We start from the raw sequence: 26,130 nt of genomic DNA, 5'->3' as shown, positions 1-26,130 counted from the left end.
GCATGTACTGTCTTAGAACTGATAACCGGCCTGTTATATTAATCGGTTTCTTGCGCAATCTTTTAAGAGACAAAAACACTGGTTTGCACTTTTCTGTAAGTACTGCTATCAAACTGAAAAATGTGATATTGTTGAGCGCTGCCATTTCATACACAGGGCAAGAATTATTATTTATGCTGGCACCCTTCCATTAATTATAGTAATTATACAAAGTTCTTTTTAGTAAGGAGTAAAACAGAGTGAGCAGCTTTATGCATTGCCAACAAGAGATCGCCCACAGTCAAAACGTTTTTACACACAGATAGGCAAACATGCTAAGCAAATAGAGAGTGAGGCCAGGCATCCTGTAGGGACTGGATGCACATCAATGGCCAACTCCCTGAAGAGATGTGGTAAATGCGCTCCTGCTCCTGAACCTCTGCTGATGTGACCTGCTCAGAGCTGGAGCAGATGCCTACAACCCTTCCTCACAGATCATTACACACTACAGCAGTTTCACTGCTTTCTCCTCATTTTCCTCTAGATCACTATTTTTTTTGCCAGGTGGTGGACCCAAACCACTCCTGAAGCACTCTGCAAAAATAACCATTATTAAACACTGAAGTTATTAAAGATTTCACACAACAATACAATTAATTAATACAAATAAATTTTATTCCAATTAGCTCTATAGGGAGATCCAGTATGACAGATTACCCATTTCTAAAATAATTACGATGGAATTTCACACACACATACACAGTCTGAAACCGCTTGTCCCGTGCAAGGTTGCAGGGAACCGGAGCCTAACCCGGCAACACAGGGCACAAGGCTGGAGGGGAAGGGGACACACCCAGGATGGGAGGCCAGTCCATGGCAAGGCACCCCAAGCAGGACTTGAACCCCAAACCTACTGGAGAGCAGGACCCGGTCAAACCCACCGCACCACCGCACCCCCTCGATGGAATTTCTTTTAGAATTTATGTTGCTGAAGACAAAAAGAGATGATTAATTTCAAATTCATGGAAACAGCAAAAATACATTTTAAATAAGATAACATCAATACGCTTTAATATCAGGTAGCCCTATTCCAAGTGCCTCAGATTATTAGTCCCTTGTTTCTGTACTCTGTGAGGAATCCCTTTGGGACTGGCACACCATTTGAGAACCACTTTGCATACTGTTGTGGTAGTTTACAGGCCAGCTCTGTCTCGAGGGTGTCCCCGTAACTCTCGGTATAGATGTAGGTCAGGAGGTCGGGCTGCTTCCAGTTCTGTTTGGTCCACCATGGTACACTGCCAGTATCTGGCACATGCACTGGAGGCCATCTCCCCTGTCCTTTCATGGTGTTCCTCTCTGGCTCTTCATTTCCCTCCCGACTACATCCAAGTACTCTGATGCACCTACTCAACTAATGAACAGGGTTTCCTCCATGTCACTGAGAACTTGGGGTCTTGAAGCAATGCAACCCAGCACAAATGACGATCCAATTTGGGTACATTTCCGCGAACATGCACTCTACAGGGCAATTTGTTTCCCACTCTGCCGACACACTTATAGCCAAGTGGTGTTCCCACAAGAGCCCATTACCTGTTCTCGGGCACTCACAGCACAGTCCAGCTCATTCTCTGTGCAAATGGCAATGTTTAGTATCTGAGCCCCTTTCGACTCCCATCACCACTCTCTCCACTGGTACCAAGTGAAAGCTGCATCCCTTACACTCATCACACAGCACTCATCCCCATCTACCTGGTTCCAGCAGATCAGGGTGACAAACACCATGACATGAGTTTTTGACATGCCTGGCATGACAATAGCCTGGTTTACATGACTTTGACCTGTTTAGAATTTAATTTGCCTGCTTGACATGCGTGCCTTGTTGCACAGGTGGTGCTGAATTGCACTCTCATTCTGTACGGACAAACAAACGAACCAAATGAAAAGCACATGTAATTTCAACAGGACTATCCTTTCTCTTTGTTTCTTTGTGCCATCATTGAAAAGAGAAAAAAAAAAAAAAACCTTGTTTTTAAAGAACTGAGTGATTGTTATTACTGAAGATGAACACACACACACACACACACACACTGCTTGCCCCAAGCAGGTCACAATGAACTGCGGCCAAGCCCAGCAGCGAAGAGCACGAGTGGGAGGGGACACACCCAGGACAGGATGCCAGTCCATTGCAAGGCACTCCAAGCAGGACTTGAACCCCAGACCCACCAGAGGGCAGACACAGGGCAGGCACAGGCCAAGCCTGCCACGCTACCACGCCACTGCACACCCCCGCCCCCCCCCCCAATAATGAACAGAGTACTAATTTTTCATGATCATACTTCACTTTGAATATCTAAACCGTTTCCTCTATCTCACCAATTTGTCTTTTCTGCTAATATAAAATTTGCTTAACACTTAGAGACAGAAAATGTTTGTCTGTAATATAGGCTCCATCTTCATATGCCCTTATCTTCTCTGATGAAAACAAGGAACCTAGGATGACTAATTTCTTCCCTTGAGCAGAATAGCTGGAATTCTCACATAATTTTTCCATAAGCAGCCATTTTCAATAAATGGGATGCCTCACAACAACTTGCTTTCCAGGAACCGAAGAGTATTTAACAAATGGCTGTTTCATAAGAAATTCCTCTGAAAAGATTTCTGTGTATATGAACAGTGATGCAAGATGTTATATGACTGCTTTAAAAATTTGTTTTCCATACCGCCCACAGGATAGAATAAACCCTAAGAGAAATTTTTAATGAATGGGTTTTAACTGACAAACATGGTCTTACTGGACATGGTGTTGTAATAGCACAGAACAAATTACCTACTGCCACACTGTCTTATAATCACTGTAATTGAAGAAATAAAAAAAACTTATAATAGGTGTCATACTTGTATTCTATTACTATGCCCATATTATTACTATGTCCATGTTATAGCTTAAAACAAACACAAGTGGAAAGATTTGTCACTGAAAAAGTAAATGAAAGACTTGTTGACACTTGTTGGCTAAGACAATGGGCACTGAGGTAAACAGAGGTAAAGTTTGCCATTGGCCTGCTAAAATTAAGGCAGGATCATTACGGTCTTGCATATCTAGTGTCATAAAAATAACTATATTGCTTGAAAAATGCGGTATGCAAATCAATGCTGTGTATTTGCTAACAGCACAGTTATATAGGAATCATTGTTGATTTTTCCACTCATACAAGGCTCACTGCTGCCAAAGAGCTAACCGGTTCTGTATGACAGGGCCAACTCCCCTCCGAGGCAACGATGGCTTTGATGTTCGCACGACAAAGAGTGTGTGCAGTGAACACGCATGCTCCTCCGCAGTGTTTGCCTGCGTATGCATGATCCACTGACGCACCATGTCACTCCAGCCTACCCCGAAGATCAGGAAGGCACTCAAAAAACTGAGCTACCCGTCACTGCCTGAGCTGAAACACCTTCAAGCTTTTCCAAGCACTGCCTCTTGACCAATCAGACTTGAAAGAAAACATGATGGCACTTTTCCTAGAAAAAAACCATAGCACTTGGTACTTGGATATTTGATAACTCTATTTAAAATCTCCCCTAAAAAAGCAACCTTTAATGCAATTTTAAGTGAATTACAGTAATAAATAAGAAGGCAAATCCTCTAAACACAAGGCAATTAAAAAAAAAAACCACACTGAAAACGTACTTTTTAATTCAGTTCATTCATCTAAATTTCCCACAGTACGTAGTGTTATATGTTTATAACATTCTGTGTATATTTTTTCACCCCAATGAGGAGAAGGTAAAAAAAAAATCTCAGCCTTTCTCCACATAAAATCGTTGTTCAGAGCTGCATATTTATACAAGCTCCTTGTGCCTTATGTTGATAAAGCAAGCCACCATTGCTGTGCGCTCAGTCTTCTGCAGAATGTGTGCACAGCCTTTTGTTTCTACGAAACAACTGGCATCGTTGTGTTCTAATAGAGACATTAAGCATCTTTAAGCATCTTTGATTCACCAGACTTTCCTTTCCCCTGTACAACTCCTTGGTGACTTGATTCCTGGCCATTTGAATGTGCAGCCTACTAAACCCTTTATGAATTAACAGGTAGTTGGTTTTAACAATATGGCTCAGTAACTGATGGCATTAGGTACTGCATACGATAGCCGGTCACGGGTTTATTCTTTCATAGGATTCCTCACAATAATCGCTTCAATAGGCTGCATACACATCCCTATTAAGCTTACTGAGCACGAGGCTTGGTATATTAAGTTGCACTGTCATCAGTTTTATATTGCCTTGCGCTATCACTGCCATCCAAAGAGTGAAGGATCGGGGATATTTTTGTGTTTTAAAAATTTCTTACTTCTTCTTCTTATTTCTTTTGTATAAACATAATGTTTTCTGCTTGGTCTTCGTCCACACCAATGGGTTTGGAGTTGGAGCCAGAGTCAAAATAATATGAAAAGTAACGCAAATAAAGAGAATGGTGTAAATCATTATGGCTATAATTTTGACGTTTTCCACATATATTTTGCATAAGCCCTTAAAAATTCAAAGAATAACTTCAATGTGCATCAGCGTCTTCATGATGCAATTCCCCCAGCCATCTTCTGAAGGATTGGCAGTGGTGACCATAATATTTTTAGCATTTATTATGGCTTTTAATACTTTAAACCAATTAAATAAAACTGACTGTTCTTCAGAGTTAAAGTAGGCTGCTCTAATTTGCTCATTTTTAGACTCTGTTAGACCCCACCTTTCTAGGAGAATGTGCTCCTAACTTGATTGAGAAAACCTGAGTTGATTTAGAGACTTAGTAACTACCATCGTGATACTGATTAAGCCTGAATGGGAATGTTTGTTTTGTTGAGGCCATCCAGCATCTACAATGAATATGCTGAGGTTGCTTTGTTACATATTGAAGTCCAGAACAGACCCTGTACATCCTAGGAATGTCTCTGTAGACACCAACATTTAACAAAAAGACAGAAGTATCTTCTTACAGTTGCTCCTTTTGACACCTTGCTATTTCCCTGTGAAAAATAACTGAAGTTCCAGAATATTGTAACATATGAGCCAAAAGCTATTTCTGTTAAGATGTACAGCTCTAAATTGGTTCCATCCATCCATCCATCCATCCATCCATCCATCCATCCATCCATCCTGAAATTCTCATGATAAGACCATCAAGAATCCCTGGTTCAAGAAGACATATTTGGTTAACAAGATGAGGAACCCATCAGCAAACCATTTATGTTCTTTGGAGATATGTGCTATCACCAGCATCATTTCTTATTTGTCACCTGAGGTAAGAGAAGGTTCTGCTTTGTGATGGTTGACACAAGACATGCATTTCATTTGCATTTCCTCTTTAGGGAAAAAAGGCCAAGGAGGATCCATACGTGCTAAGTTAAACCACTGCAGCTGGGCTATCGTCAGAAGCGGATCCAGCTGGGGGTTCCCTACCCTGGGGCCTCAGAACAGCGCAGGTGTCACCTCACTGTGTATACACTGGTGCCATCCGTTTATGTCAAAAGAAGGTTAAATAAACTGCACACTGCTCTCCCACAGTGCAACTGCCCTGACGTATTTGGAAGTTTACAAAGGGCTCTCAGCTCATCAGCTCATTTTCAAAGTACAACACAAGAAACAGCTACTTTTACAGCACAAAAAATAATTTCTCAAGTAGTCATGTAAAAAAAAAAAAAAAATGTCTTTCTTGAAATGCAGCATTGTAAAATCTTTTTTTTATTACTGCTGCTTTTATCCAGATACAGAAAAGCCAAGAATGGCTCAGACCCATGTACCTAAAGCCCTTTAAACAAACCATGAAAACCATGAAAAAACTTTAAAAAAAAAAAAGAATAAAGACAAAATTAAAGAAAAAGAACTCAACGGGGACAAACTTTCGGAATCCGTGACCAACAGATGAACAAACATCTTGCTGCTGGTTACAATAAACAGCTAGGGTTTCCAAACCGTCACAACAGAGATTCTGAACAGCCCTCTGCTGGGAAGTAAAAAGTGCCAAGATAAGAGTCCAGCTCTGTCCGGTTCTTTTCTCCCACACAGTCTCTTTCGTGGAGGCCAGAATAAGGGTATTCAAGGATACACGAGTGGTCCTCAGTGAGTCCTTACGGCAACGTGTCCTGTAGGTGTTTTTTTCCCAGTCATGCATAACACTATTTGATTTCCGCAATTAGTTACTTGCCTTCAACAAGTAGCATAACTAAACATCTGACCTACAGTGAGAAATACAGAACTTGTCCCCAGAAGGACAATGACTAAGGGCCAGTGAGGACCACTGATGGAGACTATAAATACACAGCAAACAGAACATGTTGGGCAGAGTAGTGTGGGGCTTTCACACAGGAAAACCTTTAGAGAATCTTTCCTGCTCTGGTTATAACACATTTATTCAATCCCCTTCCCCAAGCTTTATCAAAGAAAATGTTAAATATTTGAGATGCAGATGGCTTACAAATCTGACTGCATTTCAGGAATTATTAAAAAGAAAAATGTGAACGGGCTCCATGTTTGCTTGGGAAAGGCACCTGCAATTAAATTCATTGCAGCCTCATTCAATAGGCTTGAAGATAGAGCCTGCCTTTGACAAATGTAACCGCAATCTTGATCAAGCTTAATTCATTGAGCTATTGAGAGTAATCCCCCCCAACAGTGTACAGCAAAGAATGTGACAAATTACTTTTATAAAAAAGCAATGAACGCATCCATGATTGGCAGTGATGAGCATTTATAGTTAACCAAAAGCTTTCGAGCAAGTTAAAGAATAATCTCCTAACTTTTTTTCTCTCGTCTAGGAAGGAATTAAATTTAATTCAACCAGGGAGCGTTTGGACGGTTTGGCTAACAAAGGAAGTTATCAGCAGTCAGAAATCTTTCCAGCATTGTTCTTGTGCTATCTGTGTAGCTACAGTACACATTGTCTTGGAAGAATGTTTAATACTACGGTTCATTCTGAAGGACATCCAGGCTTTTTTTCAGTTAGTAATAAAGATGATGAAAAGGTGACTTAAAAAATAATGCTTATACATGCTGATGCTTTATCTAGAAATCGCAAGATTTTGTCGGTTTAGAAGCGACACAAAGAGACAGGAGGTGCGTGTTGGTTTTTCACGTTCACTAATGCTCTTCAGTGTTTTCCCAGCCATGAAATAAGAATCAGAATCAGAACAGTGGCATTGTCACGTAGAGATGATCAATGCTATAAATAATCAGGAAAAAAATTACCAGACATTCATTTCCTTTCAGCAGATCCCAAAAAGAGCCTGTAAAGTATCTGTCACAAAAATACACACACACACATTTTCAGAACCGCTTGTCCCATACGGGGTCACGGGGGAACCGGAGCCTAACCCGGCAACTCAGGGCGCAAGGCCGGAGGGGGAGGGGACACACCCAGGACGGGACGCCAGTCCGTCGCAAGGCACCCCAAGCGGGACTCGAACCCCAGACCCACCGGAAAGCAGGACTGTGGTCCAACCCACTGCGCCACTGCGCCCCCCTTGTCACAAAAATAACTGTAAAAAAAACAAGCAAACTCTGCTTGCTGTTCATGTTTTATACTTGATAATGCAGGACATCAGAACACAGTACTTAAAGGATCCACACTATAGGGACATGGGCAGTCCCTCTATAACAAATCACCTGAGCAGGTCCAGCAGATCACATAGGGTATATACCACTACCTTGCCTTCCCCAAGATGATGATGTCATTTATTCAAGACATGGAACTGCATGTTAAATCCGATTCGAAGAAATCTGAACACTTTGCTAGTTATGGCTCTGTCAGTCAGTGTTGCTGAGCAGTCATTGCAATGAACTGTGAACATCAGAATCCTCTGGGTTTAGACCACAAAAAGTCTTTGAGCTTCACACATACGTCTTACTGTACGCTGCGCAGAAACACATAACATTCCAGTATTTCTGCATAGTGGCAACTGCCTTGTTAGGAAGAAGAAGCTGCGGTTGGAGAAGAACTTCTTAATACATGCAAAGTGCTAAGTATGTAGTACACTATGTTAAGGAAATTTTTGTAGGGGAGACTTTGCAGCGGCTTCTGTTTAGCAAGTGCGTATCTGCAACGTTTGTGCCTCCAGATAGGGTGCTCCCAGCTAATAAGTAAGGATGTAAATCATTTTCGGACTCATGATTGTTAGTCTTGAATGAACTGTATTAACAGCCAAGTCAATCCAATTTTTTCTCTTTATGCATCTTCAATACAATATGAAACGAGTCATTAGTCTATTGTTTCCAATAGCTTATACTGGAAGTAAACCAAAAAATAACATGAAAATGTAGCACATTTCACAAATAACTACCGATGCACCCCGACGTCATAAATAGCAGCAGGTTGTTAACTGCCAGTATGATGGTCAATGAGCTACTTAAACACCTTCTCATTGAACATTGCACTATGCTAGGTTGATATGTAAATTCAAAATTCACAGGTGGCATGGTGGCACAGTGAGTAGTGCTGCTGTCTCACAGCACCTGTGTGGTGTGAGAGAATGTGGGTTTGATCCCTGCTCAGTCTATGTGGAGTTTGCAGGTTCTGTGTGGGTTTCCTCCCACAGTCCAAAGACATGCTGTTCAGGTTCCCCATAGTGTGTGAGAGTCACAGAGAGAGTATGTTCCATTGATGTATGGATGAGTGACTCATTGTAAGTAGTGTATCTAGCAGTGTAAGACACCTTGGTGAATAAGGTGTGTGGGCTAGTAACACCACATAGTGCTCCTTGTAAGTTGCTTTGGAGAAAAGCATCTGCTAAGCACACACACATTTTCTGAACCGCTGGTCCCATACGGGGTCGTGGGGAACCGGAACCTACCCGGCAACACAGGGCGTAAGGCCGGAGGGGGAGGGGACACACCCAGGACGGGACGCCAGTCCGCCACAAGGCACCCCAAGCGGGACTCGAACCCCAGGCCCACCGGAGAGGAGGACCTGGCCCAACCCACTGCGCCACCGCACCCCCCATCTGCTAAGCAAATATACGTAAACAAAAAACTCCTATATATGGTAATTAGAAGATCAGCCCACAAACATGTTTACAATCCTTATCATTGATATTATTACACTTGCATTTACAGTTATTGATTTACCAGATGTTTCTCTCCGATGCAACGTACATCTCAGAAAGCAATATAAAACATTGTATGGGCTATAAAGCCACACTTTATGCCTATTATAAAGGGTCTATTTCTGGTGCTGTCAGCATGTTGGCAAATCACTATATGCAGTAAATTGAAGTTTTAAATTTGGCAAAAATACTAAATGAACACATTTAATTGTTTCATGCTATTCAGCTATCCTCAGTGCTGTAAAAGCTTTACTCAATTAAATGAGAATAGCAAACTTCTGAGAGGAAATAAATCATTAAAAACAATTATATTTTTCAGCCTGTATATACTAAGAAGGGTGCATATTTTCATATGATTCAAATCTATGGATATTCCCAAATTATCACCCATATCTCTTGACATTGCACTGCAAATTTTTGTTTTCTCCATATCTTTGATCGGATTGAAATACAGAATTTGACTTCTGGATATGGACTTCATCAAAAAACAAGCACATTCATGACATATGGAATTTTGCACTAACTGGAATTAAAACTTGTTGTACAGGATTTGTTCTGCTGTGGTATCTTTTAAATATTTTTCAGTTAATGTAATTCAGCATATGCACTTTTTTTTTTAAATTTCTGGTTTTCTGGACAGGTGGTGGTCATGCAATCCCCTTTTTTGGAGCAACTAATTGACTTTAAACCAGTTAATAACAGTTAACTCATTACAAAATTACTGTTACTTCCATCCTCAATTCTAAGGAATAAGAAGGGATAAATCCTCTTCTGTTGTCTCGAGACTTGTGAACAGCCCTTGTGATGTTTCCCATGGTTTCCCTCATGTCAATTTTAACTTAGCATGAGTGTATTCCTGGACCTTTAAATGTTCTTCATTAGAGAACTAACAATTACAGAACATTTCCACAGGAACAGATGTATTTCCAGACAAAAAAAAATTACACACACAACCACAATCACTCTGGCACAGTTTTTGACACCAATATACTTGAATTATCAACAGAATTTTTGAGGTTTTGTGGTTGAGCAAGTGACAGTTGTCTCACAGGTTATTTTTCAATAAGAAACCAAGAGCAGAAAGTGTCCTGCTAACAGCATTTCCCTACTGCACTTGACACATGCAAATTAGAGCTACACTAGAAGTTTGCAAAGGAGCCTTTCCAAAGAAGTTCCAGGTGGCGATGGTGGTGTGGGATGAACTCAAATACAATTTAAAAGGGTGAGCTTCATGTGACCTAAAACATGCAAATCAGCAGTTGCTAGGCTACGAGCTTGTTTACGTGCATCAAGAGTAACTACCTTTGTTTATGTTCCTGTGCCAATGATGGATGTAAAACAGGGTTTAAGAAGTTCTCTTTGTGTAAAAGAATTTAACTGCATTTGAGGGATCAAATTCATATTGGAGGTTATTGTGTGGGCTTCTCTTTGGCTACTGTAGATCCCACTGGAGGCGACTGTTACTTCCATCAAAGGAGACGTGCCAAGCGGGGTGCATTTAATCAAGCCCTTGTCACTATAATGATTTACGTCCAATTTGAGTCAGTCACTCAGAGCCAATACACTGTGAGGAAAACGCAGGGGTTCGGATATAATTAGCATGACTGTTCTGTGGTTTTCTTCAAGGTTCCAGGAAACTGTTAAGAACAAACTGTCCATTTCCAAGTCCAGATGAACAACAGCATAAAAGTATTTTTTTTCGCTGACACACTGAAATGGTAAGGAAATGTGAGAAAGTAAAAAGTAAACCAAGAAACCGAATGTTACATGAACATTGTCTACAATGCACAATTCATGAGGAATAGAAATTAGTTCAAGCTATACAATACTACACTATATGAGCCCACTAATGGCAGAATGAGATAAAGAGAAAAATCTAAATGAATTGGATTTAACATGCAGTTCCATGTCTTGAACAAATGACATCATCGTCTTGGGGAAGGCACGGTAGTGGTGTCTACGGCGAAAATATAAATCTCAATGCAGCCACTACCAATCATAATATTACCCAGTAATGGCAGGTCACCACCAGGCCGTCTGACTAATTGTATTTAACAGCCCTCTGCTGTTTTCTAAGGGTGGAGGGGAGAGGCTGACAGCCCTGAAGCAGCCTTCATTAAAAAGAATTTATCTGTCTGTTGGGGATGCCCTGTGTCAGCCAAGGGGTTCAGGTCACATTGTAGGATGCAGCTGTAACAAAGGCACTGGTCACGGCAGTTAACACGGGGTCTCTGGCATAAAGCAGAGCCGAGAGCTGGAGCAAAAGGCTGGCGACTCTGCACAGAAACGGAATCTCAGCTAGACCTTTGTCTCCTTGGGAAGGCAGGATCCAACGGATGGCTCGCTTGCAATCCTCCCTCCATGTTTCAGTTGCACTCTTCAGCCTCTCTACTTAAAAAAAAAAAAAAAAAAAAAAAAAATCTAGGAAAGATGTTGGTGGTAACTTGGGATGCTACAAGGTTAACCTACACCACACTGTAAGGAAGAATATGTGTCACCCGGGATGTGGCTTTTAACTGAGGGTAAATGTGTGTAATAGCATATGCAGCATGTGACCGTGTCTTGGCTTATGTATGTCAATGGTCTAGCGAGCTTAGACACTCTCTTGGAAAAAAATAGAAGCTATTTCCTTGAAACTAGGCAGGTTATCGTATGTCTGTATTACGAAAGGCACCAGTGCATCTCTTGGAAATGAGAAGAAAAAAAATTTCCTTGAAGCCGCTGCCACTTAAACACTGACTAAAAAAAAGGTGATGTGGTCCACCAAACCTCTTCTTGGTAGCTTCCTTTTTACCTGTGCTTCTGTAAATACTTGCTAAGAAAACTATTTTTTATCGAGACAGTCACCGCAAAGAAATTTTACATGCAAAGAAATTAAGCTTTTCTTCGGAGTTACTTTGATCATTGATGTCGGACGCTTAAGCAACGGAGGTTTAGGAAATTCATCTAGGGTTATATTCGGCAAAACCCTATAATCTGCCCTTTCGGCATCACACGATTCCAGCCATTATAAACACTGTTATAAACTATTTTGTCGAGAATCCTTTGCAGATTCCTTTTTAGAACAATCAAGATTTTAAAGTTCCTCACATCAGCTAAAATAAACAGGCCAATGTAACCTTGCATCACAAGACATTTATGAGAAGAAATTATGAAAATGTTAGTGGTTTTCATGTCTTCTGTTATCTGCTTGGACTAAACAAGCTTTTATCTTTTTAAAAAAATATTTTGATGTTCTGCCACAAAATGAACAAACTGCTGGTACTTAAATAGAGCTGAAGTATTGTTGCTCCTTCTTCCAGGCCTTGCCAACTGACACCATAAAATAAACTGAATTTGGGAAGCTGGAATTTTAATGAGTGAAATCATAAGCGGGCACCCCCCCCAAGTCAAATAGCGTTTATTCCCAACATTTATATATAAACACTGAAATATTATGATTTTAGGGTGAGGATTAAAAAGTGACATGAGTCGGGTTCCACATACATGAGACGTGTTTGGGTAGAAACGAAGCTGAACATTTCCCACAGAGACAAACGCGGTGTTTTCACAAGCAGCGCCATCGACAGATGGGAGAAGTCAATGATATGGTCAGGAGACCTGAAAAGAAGTCAGCATGATCTCAACCTGTCCATCTAACCACATTATGAACTCAGAGACAGGGGAAGTGAATGCACCAATACCAAGAACAAAAAATGCTATACATACATACATATATATATATATATATGCTATGCTATATAATACACACACACAGACACACACACACACACACATATTGTCTGAAGCAGCTCATCCCAAGTGGGGGTCACGGCGAACTGGAGTCTAACCCAGCCACAGAGGGCGCAAGGCTGGAGGGGGAGAGGACACACCCAGGAGGGGATGTCAGTCTGTCGCAAGGCACCACAAGCAGGACTCGAACCCCAGACACACCAGAGAGCGCCACTGCGCCCCCCCCCCCCCCCCCCCCCCCCGCTATATAATATATATAATATGTAATATATATTACATTATGTATAATATATAATGATATGTATGGGGGGGGTTGGCATTAGACTTACGGCAGGGTTGCTGCCTCTGTGTGTGTGTGTGCGTGCGTGCGTGTGTGTAGTGCTGCTGTCTCACAGTGCCTGGGTGGTGCGAGAGAACGTGGGTTCGATCCCTGCTCAGTCTGTGTGGAGTTTGCATGTTCTTTGCAGACATGGGTTTCCTCTGGGTGCTCTGGTTTCCTCCCACAGTCCAAAGACATGCTGCTCAGGTTCCCCCATAGTGTGTGAGTGACAGAGAGAGTGTGTTCCACTGATGTATGGATGAGTGGCCCAGTGTAAGTAGTCTATCTAGCAGTGTAAGTCACGGCGGTGAATAAGGTGTGTGGGCTGATAGTAACACTACATAGATCATAGAGTTCATTGGAAGTTGCTTTGGAGAAAAGCTTCTGCAACGTAAACAAATGTATGTGTCAGATATCTACAAAATATCCACAACATATACTGCAGTTTTACTTTAAAGTCGTTCCTTTCTTTCCTTGAAGTCGACAGATTCGGTACTATTTCATTGCACAATATTTTCAACAAAACATATTACAAGTTGCCTATATAATTTGTGTTCAATTAATAATTCGGTGCTCAACTGCAATGCTGCACATGCATTTCACTTAAGGCCACCACGTGTAACCCTCTGTTTACATATGTGGAGCTTCTCTTTTGTGTAGCTGTGAGATGACGAGAAACTTGTCTAGCTCATGTGAGGCTGGCATTGCCTGACCTCTTCTCAGACATACAGTATGCCCACCTCTGCGCATCAGCGATGCAACACGAAACATGGGGTGTGAGGACAGGCTAGAACAAGGACAAGGTCCTGCGATGAGCCCCATCCCCCATGAGCTCACCGACACCAACGTGAGGAGACGATGCAGCAGCCTCTGCAGTGATATGATCTGTCTGGTATGTAGCGATAGATAATACAGAGATTTGTGTCTGAAGCGATGTCTGTGCTTCTATGGTAGAAAGAGGTGGGGAGTAACCTGACACACCTCACACACACAGTCCAATTGTGCAATCTAATGGCTGCGTCTCTGATTCTTTTAACGTGGCTTACACATGGAGCGAGCGCAAATGCACGACCCGGCGTGTCTATGCCACGGCTTTATGGCAAATGCTTGATGGAGATACCTTAGAGTTGTTGTTTTCTGCTGAAAACAGACACATTTTTGCTGCAGCGATGGCAGGTCCAGACCCCGAATGGACTGTGCAGGGACAGCCGAGAGAAGGATGAAAGATCAAAACAGGCTTCGGAAGTGAAAACAGCAGGGTCTTTGAGAAGAAAAGGTTGGGGAGATCTTGGGCTTCTGACTTGCTGTTTCTTTGCACTCGAATTAGTTGCACTGGATGGCAGCTATTTTGAGACACATTTTAGAAAGGCTCGACGTGTAACGTTATTTATTACTGAGCAAACCAAAATTTGCTCATTTCTCTCTCTTATCTCAGTCCACTTTTCCAAGCAATAAACATGAATAGACATTGATGCAAAACACATCGTTCTTTTGGGGGAAAAAAAAAAAAAAAACAAATGGACTGGAGCTGTAATTTTATTTCACAACACTGTGAAAGCTGCAGCTGGAGAATAAGTATTGCATGCTTGGGACAAGAATATGAGCTGTGCATGAGGATGAAACGCCCCTAATAAGGGCCCGCAGCACAGGCATTAGACTTACGGTAGGGCTGCTGCTTGTTCTCACTTTCCCCTTGAGCACAGAAGACATTTACATTTGATTGTCAAAGGTCACCTTGTCTTAACTTGTTCAAAACAAATATCTTTTGAAGAAAATCATACGCACACAAAGAGCGCTGTGGAATTTCTCTATATTACTGCAACTGACACATCATTGACTCATTTCTGGGGGGGTACGGTGGTGCAGTGGGTTTGCCCAGGTCCTGCTCTCCGGTGAGTCTGGGGTTCGAGCCCTGCTTGGGGTGCCTTGCAATGGACTGGTGTTCTGTCCTGGGTGCGTCCCCTCCCCCTCCAGCCTTAAGACCTGTGTTGCTGGGTTAGGCTCTGGCTTGCTGTGACCCACCCCACCTGGGACAAGTGGTTTCAGACAGTGTGTTTGAACCAAAATTTAATGTATGGGATGCAGTGGCACAGAGAGTTCAGCTGGGTCCTACTCTCCAGTAGGTCGGGGGTTCAAGTCCCACTTACATTTAGCTGACTTTTCTCCAAAGCAACTTACAATTATTTAATAATTCACACAACTAGCTAATCTTATTAGAACAACTCAGGGTAAGTACTTTGCTCAAGGGTACTACAGCTGGAGGTGAGGCTCACACCTCCAACCTCTGGGTCCAAAGGCAAGTGCTCTAACCACTACACTATCCAACCCACTAGGGGTGCTTTGTGACAGATTGGCATCCCATCCTGGGTGTGTCCCCTCCCCATTCAGCTTTGCCCTCTGTGTTCCCGGGTTAGGCTCCGGTCCGGTGCAACCCTGCTTGGGATGAGCGGTTTCAGACTGTGCGCGTGTGTGCGTGCGTGCGTGTGCTTGAACTATGCAATGCCATGAAGAAGGGAAATACAAAGTGGACCTATTCTCTGAACGTGACACTTCTGCACGCACCCGTTTGGTTATCACTGAGGTCCATACTGTCTCTGGATGTTAAACGCTTTGGTGCCACAAAACAAATGTCTATCTAAAATATGCAACTGACACATTACAGAATATTAATTTCAGGCTTAGGTAAGCAGAAGAAATTGGATATTTTCCCGAAAATGGTCTTCTCCCAATACTCAGCCTCAGCGACCGTATCTCGTAAAATGAAATACGCCACGGCCTGCGAGGTCCTCTTTTCACACTTCTGATGTTGATATCAGAAGAAAACAGGAACCCGTAACTGTGATAACCGCATACACCAGTGTGAATGGGCTGCACTTTCAGAGAACTAAGTTATTCTGTGTCTCATTTGGCAAACTGCATTAAATAAAAGTTCATGAGCTACGATACACAGGTCTGCTCAGACAGATTGTGCACAGTGATACGGCAATTAGTGAAACGCACCTTTATTAAGTGCTTTATTTCCACATAAATGAATAAATAAGCTTATTTACACTTGTTGACTACATCTATTTTCCAGGATTACCGTGGTATTAGCTATGCTGATAAACAATGATTAAAATATAACTTTTCACTGAGAAAGAGCCGTATGTCTGCAACCCTCAATGAGAGCACAAATAACACCAACACAGTAAATCAACGTTTTTAATAAATAAAACTATTATGCACAATGTCACAGTTAAAAAGTAAGAATCTTTTAATTAAAAAAAAGCAAATATATGAAAAGTATCTATTCTATGGAGTGACAGTGCAGAAGTAGAAAGTGAGCCATTTTCGATGCTGGTAAAACCCCTCAAGCAAAGATGGTAAAAAGAAAAAAAAATGAAACGTGTCCTCTTCCGCCTCTGTACTTTTTACACTGGATGTAAACGGATCACTCCGCCCCCACTGGCACCATATCCTCTTATCTGGCGCTCAAAGTGGCGCGGCGATGACGTAAATCTACGTAAGCCATGGCAGCCAAAATGATATTTACCGACAAATGTATTTCCATCTTTGCTTTAATTGTCTTTTCTTGCATCCAGACCGGCGTCTTTGTACCGTTATAATGCGTTATAATATTGGAGAGCTGACAGTTTCGCATGCGGCATGGTTATTTTTTCATTTAAGTTATAAACAACTGTAGATGGAACACCTGCACAGTTGAGTTCCTACTAAACAAGCTGTCAGAAAGCGACTTTTTCTTGTCTTTCATCGTATATTGAGAAAGAAACCCAGGAAGAACCGGTGAACGCCACTGCTACTGGTGCAAAAACTGCTTAATTAGAAGAAAAGATGGCGTGAGTGGTACGGCGGTCGACGTCATGACAGTGACGTCACTGACACCGCAGTCTCAGCGACTCGTGGAAATCACACGCGACGGGGGAGGAGGAGAAAAGAATTAATAATACAGTAACCACGCAGCAAATGCGCTTTCAGCTCTTTGCCTTCACTGTTGCTAATTCAAGGACAGATTTGCGGAATTTTTGAGGACGAAAATCCCCAGGCAACCGTTAATTTGTAAGTGCATTTATAATGGATTAACCTGTTAATTTAATTAATTTTAAGAGCCCATGCCGCATGCCATATAACACATAAAATGCCACATCCTCCGTGCCAGTTTAGTCAAGCATTATTTCATAAGTGTCGCATGGGTCATTTATGATCTGTCACAATCCCCACACACACACACCCTTCTCTACAACCCTGTGCTCTTCTTTTCCATGTTTTGTCTTTTTATTCCATTTCAGTTATGCTGCAATTCTGTATTCCGCATGTACACACTGGTATATCTGTGCATTTCTCAGCCATCAGCCGCACTGCTGTGAAGGAGCCATAAAACAAACGACCCACCGCAGGGCGCAGATCCAGCCCCAGGACAGCACTGCACAATAAACATCCTGTAGAACAATCCCAAACCAGAGCACTGACCAGTAACTGCTGAACAAAGACGGTAAGCGTTTCAAAATCCCTCTACGCACAACTCATTAATAACATTAACTGTTTAAAAAAAAAAAGAAAAAAACACACACACACACAACCTGTCCCAACCAGACATTGCCTGGTTTCATTTAACTGGGAAACACCTGCTTGCACCAAAACACACTCCCACACACGTCTCACTTGACCCACATCTTCCAGGCAGAGCGCTATATATATATATATATATATATATATATATATATATATATATATATATATATATGTGTGTGTGTGTGTGTGTGTGTGTGTGTATATATATATATATATATATATATATATATATATAAAAATATATATATACACACACATATACTGTGTATATATATATAGGGTACATACAGTATCAATGTGTTTGTATATGTGTATATCACACTATAACGTACCGCGCATTATGCGTACGTGTATAGTGATATACATACATAGCTGTATACATATAGCTGTATATGTATATATACATAGTGTATAGTGTGATATACATATACATAGCTGTATATGTATATATGCATATACATACATGCTGTAGCCGCAGAGCCAGACACCTGTTCAGGTATTAATAATACAGAGTCAGTAAATTATAATAACAGCGGTCACTATAGTTACACACAAATAGTGAGCGGGACACACACATCCCCCCAGCAGCTGCGCTGCGCCGATCTATGCCTGTAACATGTATACTACATTATTATACCACATCACATGTACTACCTGTGGTGTGTACAGCACACACACTCTCCGTAATGTGATATGTTTCATTTCTAGCAGAGTGACATTTCTTCAGTAATAAGTGTCGGAGCGTAAAAGGGCAGGGAAAGCACGAGATGCCCCGGCCGGCGTTGTGTTGTGTGTTGTGTTGTCCCGTCCCGCGGCGCTGTAATGAATGACACTCACATATCTGCGCAGCTTCTTCTCCGGCGGGGACTTCCTCAGCCACCCCTGGCAGATGATCTCCCCTCCGCTCATGGCTCTGGGCTCTCAGACGCTTCCAGCCGGAGCATCAACCGTCGGCGCGGCGTCCAGCCCGCACCGTGAACGCGCTTCTGTTCTGTTCCCGGCGTCGGCCGCGCGCCCGTCCCCCATCTACCGACACGCGAGCGCTGCGTCGGCCGGGTTCGTCCCGTGTGGGTGGTCGCTCCCCTCGCGGCATCCACGGGCACGCGGAGCAGAGAGAGGAGCCCCGCGCGCTGCGGGCTGCTGGAGGAGGAGGAGGAGGAGGAGGAGGAAGTGCGCGGTCCCCGGCGGTGCGGCTGTTTGTGTCCCGTTCCACACCACGCCCACGGCGCTGAGGGATGGACTCACTCACACACGCGCTGTGTCCGAGCCCGTGACACACACGACACGGCACCTCCACTTCGTCTCATCATCGCCTTTTTACCGCGCTCCCGGTCACACTCACACGCTCTTTACTATGTTACCGAAACGTAACGTTCACGTTGTCGTTTGAAAATGTTTACCATGTTAGCTGGCTCTTTAGTCCCGGGTGCGCTACGCTGGTTTACATGTCCAACTTTCCAGTAATACACCCCATTTTTTACAGCGCGGTATAATATATTCTTACTGCATCGATTGATTCGGAGTGTATTAAACTAAAGATTGGATTATCAACGTGTAAATGTGTATGTACACAATAAATTAAGGAAAAAGAGGGCGAATTAGAATTCACATTTTTAAAAAAAAATGTAGACTAAACCGCGATAAGATGTTAAAAATAAAATCGTTTTTTTTTAATAAGAACTGAAAGTGGTAATCGTCAGTTGTAGTGAGTGTGTGTGTGCGCGCGGGGGCCCGCAGTATAATACAGAGGGTATCGGAAAGTGAAAGTGATCGAAAAGTACAGCGCATTTCTTGTTTTTCTCTTTTCTCCCCAACACGTTTGGTCGCCAGAAAAGGGAAGAGCATCGATTCGCAGCATGATTTGTTCATCTGCCACCATCACCGACAAAGGAGCCCAACAAGCCCCGCGACACGCACTTCTTGCACCCACTGCGCGGGTTCCCGGGCTGCGTGCGGAGTGGACAAACTCTGCGCTCCTCCGGTTCAACGCGCTCCAACAGCACGAGTGACCGCGCCACCTGGTGGACAACATCAGCATTTACTTTTGCATTTATTCATTTAGCAGGCGCTTTTCTCTAAAGCGACGTACATCTTACATAAAACACAATTTGTGCATTACATTAGGTAGAAATAGATACATGCAGGCGCGTGATTCTTAAGTGCAGTTTGTTTCTCTCCACCATATGAACCAATGTTCATCACACGAGTAGCTGCATAAAACTTTACCAGAATATCCAAGATTCCCTTCCAATTTTTTTTTTTTTTTTTTTTTTTTTTGAGATACATATAAACATTGAGGTTACATTATAGGAGTAGCCAAGTAAAGGATTGATCCAGGTATGATCTCAAAGTTATGGTGCATGAACATTTATACATTAGCTTAAGAGATCATTCAATTCACACACACATTTTCTGAACCGCTTGGCCCATACAGGGTCGCGGGGAACCGGAGCCTACCCGGCAACACAGGGTGTAAGGCCGGGGGGGAGGGGACACAGCCAGGACGGGACGCCAGTCTGTCGCAGGGCACCCCAAGCGGGACTCGAACCCCAGACCCACTGAAGAGGAGTACCTGGTCCAACCCACTGTGCTACCGCACCCCCCTCATTCAATTCAGTTCAATTCAATTTATTTTTATAGAGCGCTCTTCTCACGCAGTGACACAGAGCTCTTTAACACAGACATAAGGCAAGAAAAACAGATACAAACAAATAAGACAGCCGACTAATGGCTACCATAATAAAGTACTTGTATAGAGCTATAAGTATGCGTACTGGCCATGGGGGAAAGGAACAAAAACTCCCAACTGAAAGTTGAGGGAGAAAAAACCTCTGGGGGTCCACGGGCCAGTGGTTGCCCACCCCTCCTGGGCATTCTAGAAAGTAACAATTGTAAGCCAGTGTGTAACAAGTAATAATGATTATGTTGCTATGATCATGGGCAAAGTACCTTCAGCACCATTCAGTCACACTTCTCATACTGGGGTGGTGCTGAGAAACAATCAAACAACCTCTATCAGTTTTACAGTTAATGAGTTATAAGTGCTATGTTGTCAAACCTATTCCAGTCCAAGTATGATACAAGAAAAAAAAAAGAATTTCTTTTTTTTCCATCCTAACTTTGCAATGCAGAACTGTGTATGGAGTAACCACAAGGTTTTGCAATCAAACTTGTGCCTAAATGAAATACAGAGGAATACTGATCCACCTGGACCCCCAGGATATCAGTAAAAAGCAGGTAAATCTGACGGTTCTTGGTCTGAATAGCCCTCCTGTTTCCAGTGTTCTTACTCTGAACTGACAAGCAAAAATACCATACTGTATAAACGGGTAAATCACAGTGAAACTGATCATGTAACAGCATAAATAGCCTGGGATAAAGCAGTTAGTGATTTAGTAATAATGATAATAATAAAGCATTCTTAACAAATGAAGTAATTTATTCCACTGTTGTTTCTAAGACACATGGAGAAACGGAGAATGAATTCATTAGTATCTCTAAATTTTTAATGCTCAGATACTGTGAAAATAGAGCGATGGCGATGACAATCCTGAACAAAAAAGAGCAGGAAGCCATGGCTGGTAGGTGCTGAAAGAGAAGATAAAAGAGGCTGGAAAAGAGTGATGTTGACTAGTCCATCTACAGGCTTCTCACTCACTGACAGTTAAGAGAGATCAGTGGGAAGCGGAGCAGTGCTGAAATCCCCTTTGATAGCAGTGTTAGGGGAGATCAGCCGAAGATCAGTCTTGGTGGGAGACACACGTAGGAGGACAGGAGCCATCAGCATTCACACAGTGGGCTCCTTCACCGAAAAGATCCTGGAGTAAGTGGCACCTAATGGTATATCCATTTAGCCTGTATCAGTGTTTATATGTGAGAGCGCACACACACACACACACACACCCATACACACATATACGTATCCAGTGTGTTTATAAGAATTATATACAATGCAATTGGCAAACAAAATGTAGAAGTGTATGATATAGACTTAAATTAATTACATTAAAAGGGATTTAAGCTTATAAAGTTTTGTTATTTCTAAATATACAGATATATTTGTAAGCGGGGGGGCGCGGTGGCACAGTGGGTTGGACCTGGTCCTGCTCTTCAGTGGGCCTGGGGTTCGAGTCCCGCTTGGGGTGCCTTGCGACAGACTGGCGTCTCGTCCTGGGTGTGTCCCCTCCCCCTCCGGCCTTACGCCGTGTGTTGCCGGGTAGGCTCCGGTTCTCTGCGACCCCGTATGGGACAAGCGGTTCTGAAACTGTGTGTGTGTGTGTGTATTTGTAAGCAGTAGGGATTTTGACAGTATTTATCGTTGAAACCTTTGAATGGAACAAATGACCTTAAGGTTCATTTGCAAGTTATCTTCACACTGAAAAAAATGTGAATTTGAGTAGAACTTACAATATATAACTAATTTTAATTGATGCTTAAATGTATATATTCGAAGAACACTTTCACAGTTTTTACAAAATATTCCCAGTGTACAGTATGTTTTAATATTCCATTCAGTATTCACAAATGTCACTCAATAATGTAAAAAAAGAAACATTTTCAAATTTAGTTAATCACGATTAACAGTTTTTCAGAAGATGCAAGGTGAAAATTTACTTTAGGGTTTTTTTCGGGCTTACACTTGATTTGGAGTTACACATAATACCCAGCCAGCACATGGCTGAATTGCAAGCTACAGTGAAACTTGCGACAGTCTTTTTAGTGCATTGCTAAGAGGTTGTGTCATTTACATTTATATTTATTCGTTTAGCAGATTGTTTCAAGATAGTCTTTTGCTGAGTTCATGCGGAAGTTGGTCCAGTGGTGTGTGCAGCAACATTAACAACTTCAGGAAAGAGCATTTACTGGAAATTAAGCATAGCCTCAAACATCTTATTGACTCCTGGCAGCTAGTAGTCAGAAAGGCAACTGGATAATTAATCAAAATAAGAGCGGCTTCCATAGATCATTTTGACACTTTAAATTAATAGGTCAAGTCAGTCATGTCAGGTTTAATAAAACTCGTTTTACCTTCTAATGATTCTGCCGACTGAGGTTCATCCAACATGCAGATTTATGTAAATTGGGTGAACTGAATATAGGTAATTCTGTTGAATGTAGGTGATAGGGCAAATGCATAAAACATCATGAAAAGTCAGTCTTTTGTGAATAAACATTTTTTTAGCAAATCAACTGTGAAGACATCAATATTGACTAAAGACCTGAAATGACGAAGAAGTGTAACTGTTGTGTTTTGGATATAAAATACATGTGGGCCAGCAGGCAGTGTAGTGGTGAGAACCATAGTCCTGCACATGAAAGACCCAGGTTTGGATCCTACTTCAGTAGCTCTGAGCAAAAATACTTACTCTGATTTGCTCCAATAAAAATGACCCAGCTATGTAAATGGGTAAGTCATTTTAAACAGCTTAGTGTACAGACGTAACATGCACAGCACGGTGGTTTAGCAGCTAGCAGTGGTGCTTCACATCTCCTAGACTGTGGGTTCTGATATGGATTAGGATCTGGCTCCATGTGTGTGGAGTTTGCATATTCTCCATATGTTCATATGGGTTTCCTTCTACAATCCAAAGACATGTGTTTGAAGTGAATTGATTTATCCAAATTACCAGCAGGCTTGTGAGTGTAGTATATTGCTGTGCTGTATAAAGTGTAGTGAATTTAATGTAGTGTGTCTAGACTTGTGATTTGCATATATGATGGTGCCAGTGAAACACTAGATAATAATACTAATAAATAACAGCATTATACATTGTGCGGTGGCGCAGTGAGCTTGGCCAGGTCCCGCTCTCCGGTGTGTCTAGGGTTCGAGTTCTGCTTGGGGTACCTTGTGATGACTGGCATCCCGTCCTGGGTGTGTCCTCTCCTCCTCCAGCCTTGCGCCCTGTGTTGCTGGGCTATGCTCCGGTTTGCTGTGACCCCACTTGGGACAAGAGGCTTCAGAGTATGTTTGATTATACATTGTTTCTGAGCACACCTGTTACATGAGTAAATAATGCTGTGCTTAAGTCAATATGTTATAATATCACTTGGATCAAAAACTTTGAGACTTACAGCTGTGAGAAAAAACTCTGGGATTATCTGGATTTCTTCAGGAATGTCTTCTAAAATGTGAGCAGATCTTCAAATAAGCTGTAAAAATAAATAAAGACAGTCTTGTTTAATTGTTTATAGAACCAATGGTTTTAATGGTATGGTGGAAAAAAAACAAACTAACTGTGCTTAAGAATCATGTATCTGCATCTAAGTCTCCCTTTTTGCTTACTTAATGCCCTTGTGTTTTCTGTGAGATATACGTCACTTTGGAGAGAAGAGTCTGCTAAATGAATAAATGTAAATGTTTAACAATCAACACATCAACATCACTGACTAAAAAATATGGGAAGCTCTAGGACAATGACATCTTCAAAATAGATTAACTGGAGTCAGGTATTCCAATCAATGATGCAAGTGTTACAATCAATTCAGGTGTGGGTTTGGCCTTGCCTGACATATCAAAATCACAGCTTTGCTGACCCATTCTTCATGACAGAATTCTGTTGAAGAACAACACTGCCCAAAAATAGATTTTGGAGGGCCTCAGAAGAGGAGTATTGTTTAGAAATGTAGCATCATTGTTATTCTGCCTAGTAGTGGGCACCCTACAAAGATCAGTGCAAGGGCATGTCATAGAATTCCTAAGCAAAGAACCCTAGGGTGACAGCTAAGGATCTGTAGGCATTTCTTGCACTTGATAACAGACTAGCTGGGTGTTTGACAACACTACTGGAACAATGTTCCTTGGACAGATGAGACAAAAGTTGAACTTTTTGGTAAATGTGCACAGTGTTATGTGCGGAGAAAGCAAAACACTACATACCAAGGCAAAAATCTCACTCCAACTGCAAAACATGGCGGAGGGAGTACAATGCTATGGGGCTGCTTTCCAGCCTCAGGGCTTGGACAGTTTGTTTTAATAGAGGTACCAAGGAACATCAGGGCATCTTTATGTGACCTAAAACTCAAAAGAAGTTGGGTCATACAACATGAGAATGCTCCGAAAGATTGTAAGAAATCAACAAGAGAGTGCATTAAATGGAAATAATTCAGTATTTTAGAATTTCCAAGTCACAGTCTTGACCTCAGTCTCATTAAAATGCTGTGGTGTGATCGGGAGCACTCTGCTCACAGGAGACATCCAAAAAATATGCATAGACTGAAAAAGTTCTGTGTAGAGGAATGTGCCCAAACACCTTCTGACTGTTGTACAGGTCTGAGCAGCCGCAACAGAAAGAATTCATTTCTGCCAATTAAGGAGGTCCTACTAGTTACGAAATATAATGGTCCATACAGTTTTTCCATGAGTGACCTTTATTTTTTTAACTATTTCTTCTTTAAACACAAAGCAATGTAAAATGTGTGTGTTTTTTTTTTTTGATAAATAAGATTGTCTTTAGTAATATGAAGGATGAAAAATCACATTTCTGGAGACATTTATGCAGAAAACCAGATAATTCCAAAGTTTCACAGACTTTTTTCACAAAAGCATCCTTTGCCAAAAAAAACTGCATGATCACATACCAATATTGCAGTTAACAAGTATCATACTGCAAAAGCACAGCACTTCAGAACTGCCTACAATACACAGATATAATATTGCAAGGAAAGCAGGGATGTGAACGCTACCAGCAGAAACAATATGAGTCCTCCGGTGAGACCTGTGGGTGGTTGATAGTTGTATTGTGACAGGCCACCATTTCCTACAGACTAGTCAGATGAGATCTGCAGTATTTCCACCGCGTAACGTGCCATCCGAATGGTTGGAACAGCCCTGCTATCAGGAACAACACTCGCGGTCTATTCAAGCCCGGCTGTGTGTGAAACGCAGTGGACTGGGTCCACCTCCGCAGTGTGAAGAGGTGGAGGAAACCTATTCCACCAGCAGCAGAAATAAAAAAGAGAACCGGCGAAGTGTGAAGCAGCAGAAATGCCACTGAGTGCTTTTAACAGGAACAACCGTGTGTTCATGCACAAACCATATCCATCTAACCAATTACTGGTACTAAAGTGTTCACCTGATGCTTTTACCCAAAGTGACTTACAGCTTTGCCTGTTTGCACAGCTCGATATTTTACGACGCGATCCGAGTCAGAGTAAGTTTGCTGAAGGGAATTACAGTAGAACCCCACCCAGGATTCAACCAGCAGCCTCCTGGTTATTCTTTGTTTGCCCTGCCCAGTCATTAGTTAGATGTTCGTACTGTAGTGCGCTGCATTTTGGGTTCGGATGAGGTGAAGAAGGACGAACGGACAACGTTCATAACAAATGTTTTACGAGAATACCAGCACATGTGGAAATAATGCTCTTGGTCCAAGGACCCCTTTTCCTCAAGGACCTGCACCTCAAGCCAGCCTTCCCAGCCTGCCTAGTCCATCTCAAACTTG

At 42.1% G+C, this 26,130-nt stretch overlaps 1 protein-coding gene and 1 long non-coding RNA gene across 3 annotated transcripts in view; one reads left to right on the top strand and one right to left on the bottom strand.

The window, feature by feature from the left end:
* Nucleotides 1-19,314, bottom strand: part of gab2 (GRB2-associated binding protein 2) — a 47,390-nt gene extending 28,076 nt beyond the window's left edge. For both annotated transcript variants that reach the window (XM_018763594.2, XM_018763602.2), the window contains exon 1: nucleotides 18,527-19,314. In XM_018763594.2, coding sequence (XP_018619110.1) covers nucleotides 18,527-18,598 — 72 coding nt within the window. In that variant the 5' untranslated portion in view covers nucleotides 18,599-19,314. The remainder of the gene's footprint in view (nucleotides 1-18,526) is intronic.
* Nucleotides 16,839-18,601, top strand: LOC108941106 (uncharacterized). The gene is made up of 3 exons (XR_001966608.2): nucleotides 16,839-17,176; nucleotides 17,464-17,609; nucleotides 18,539-18,601. It is a non-coding gene; the product is annotated as an uncharacterized LOC108941106 (long non-coding RNA).
* Nucleotides 19,315-26,130: the final 6,816 nt, after the last annotated feature.

This window comes from Scleropages formosus, chromosome 10 (genome assembly GCF_900964775.1).
Source record: "Scleropages formosus chromosome 10, fSclFor1.1, whole genome shotgun sequence".
Classification (NCBI taxonomy): Eukaryota; Metazoa; Chordata; class Actinopteri; order Osteoglossiformes; family Osteoglossidae; genus Scleropages; species Scleropages formosus.
This window is presented reverse-complemented; position numbering and strand designations above follow the sequence as displayed.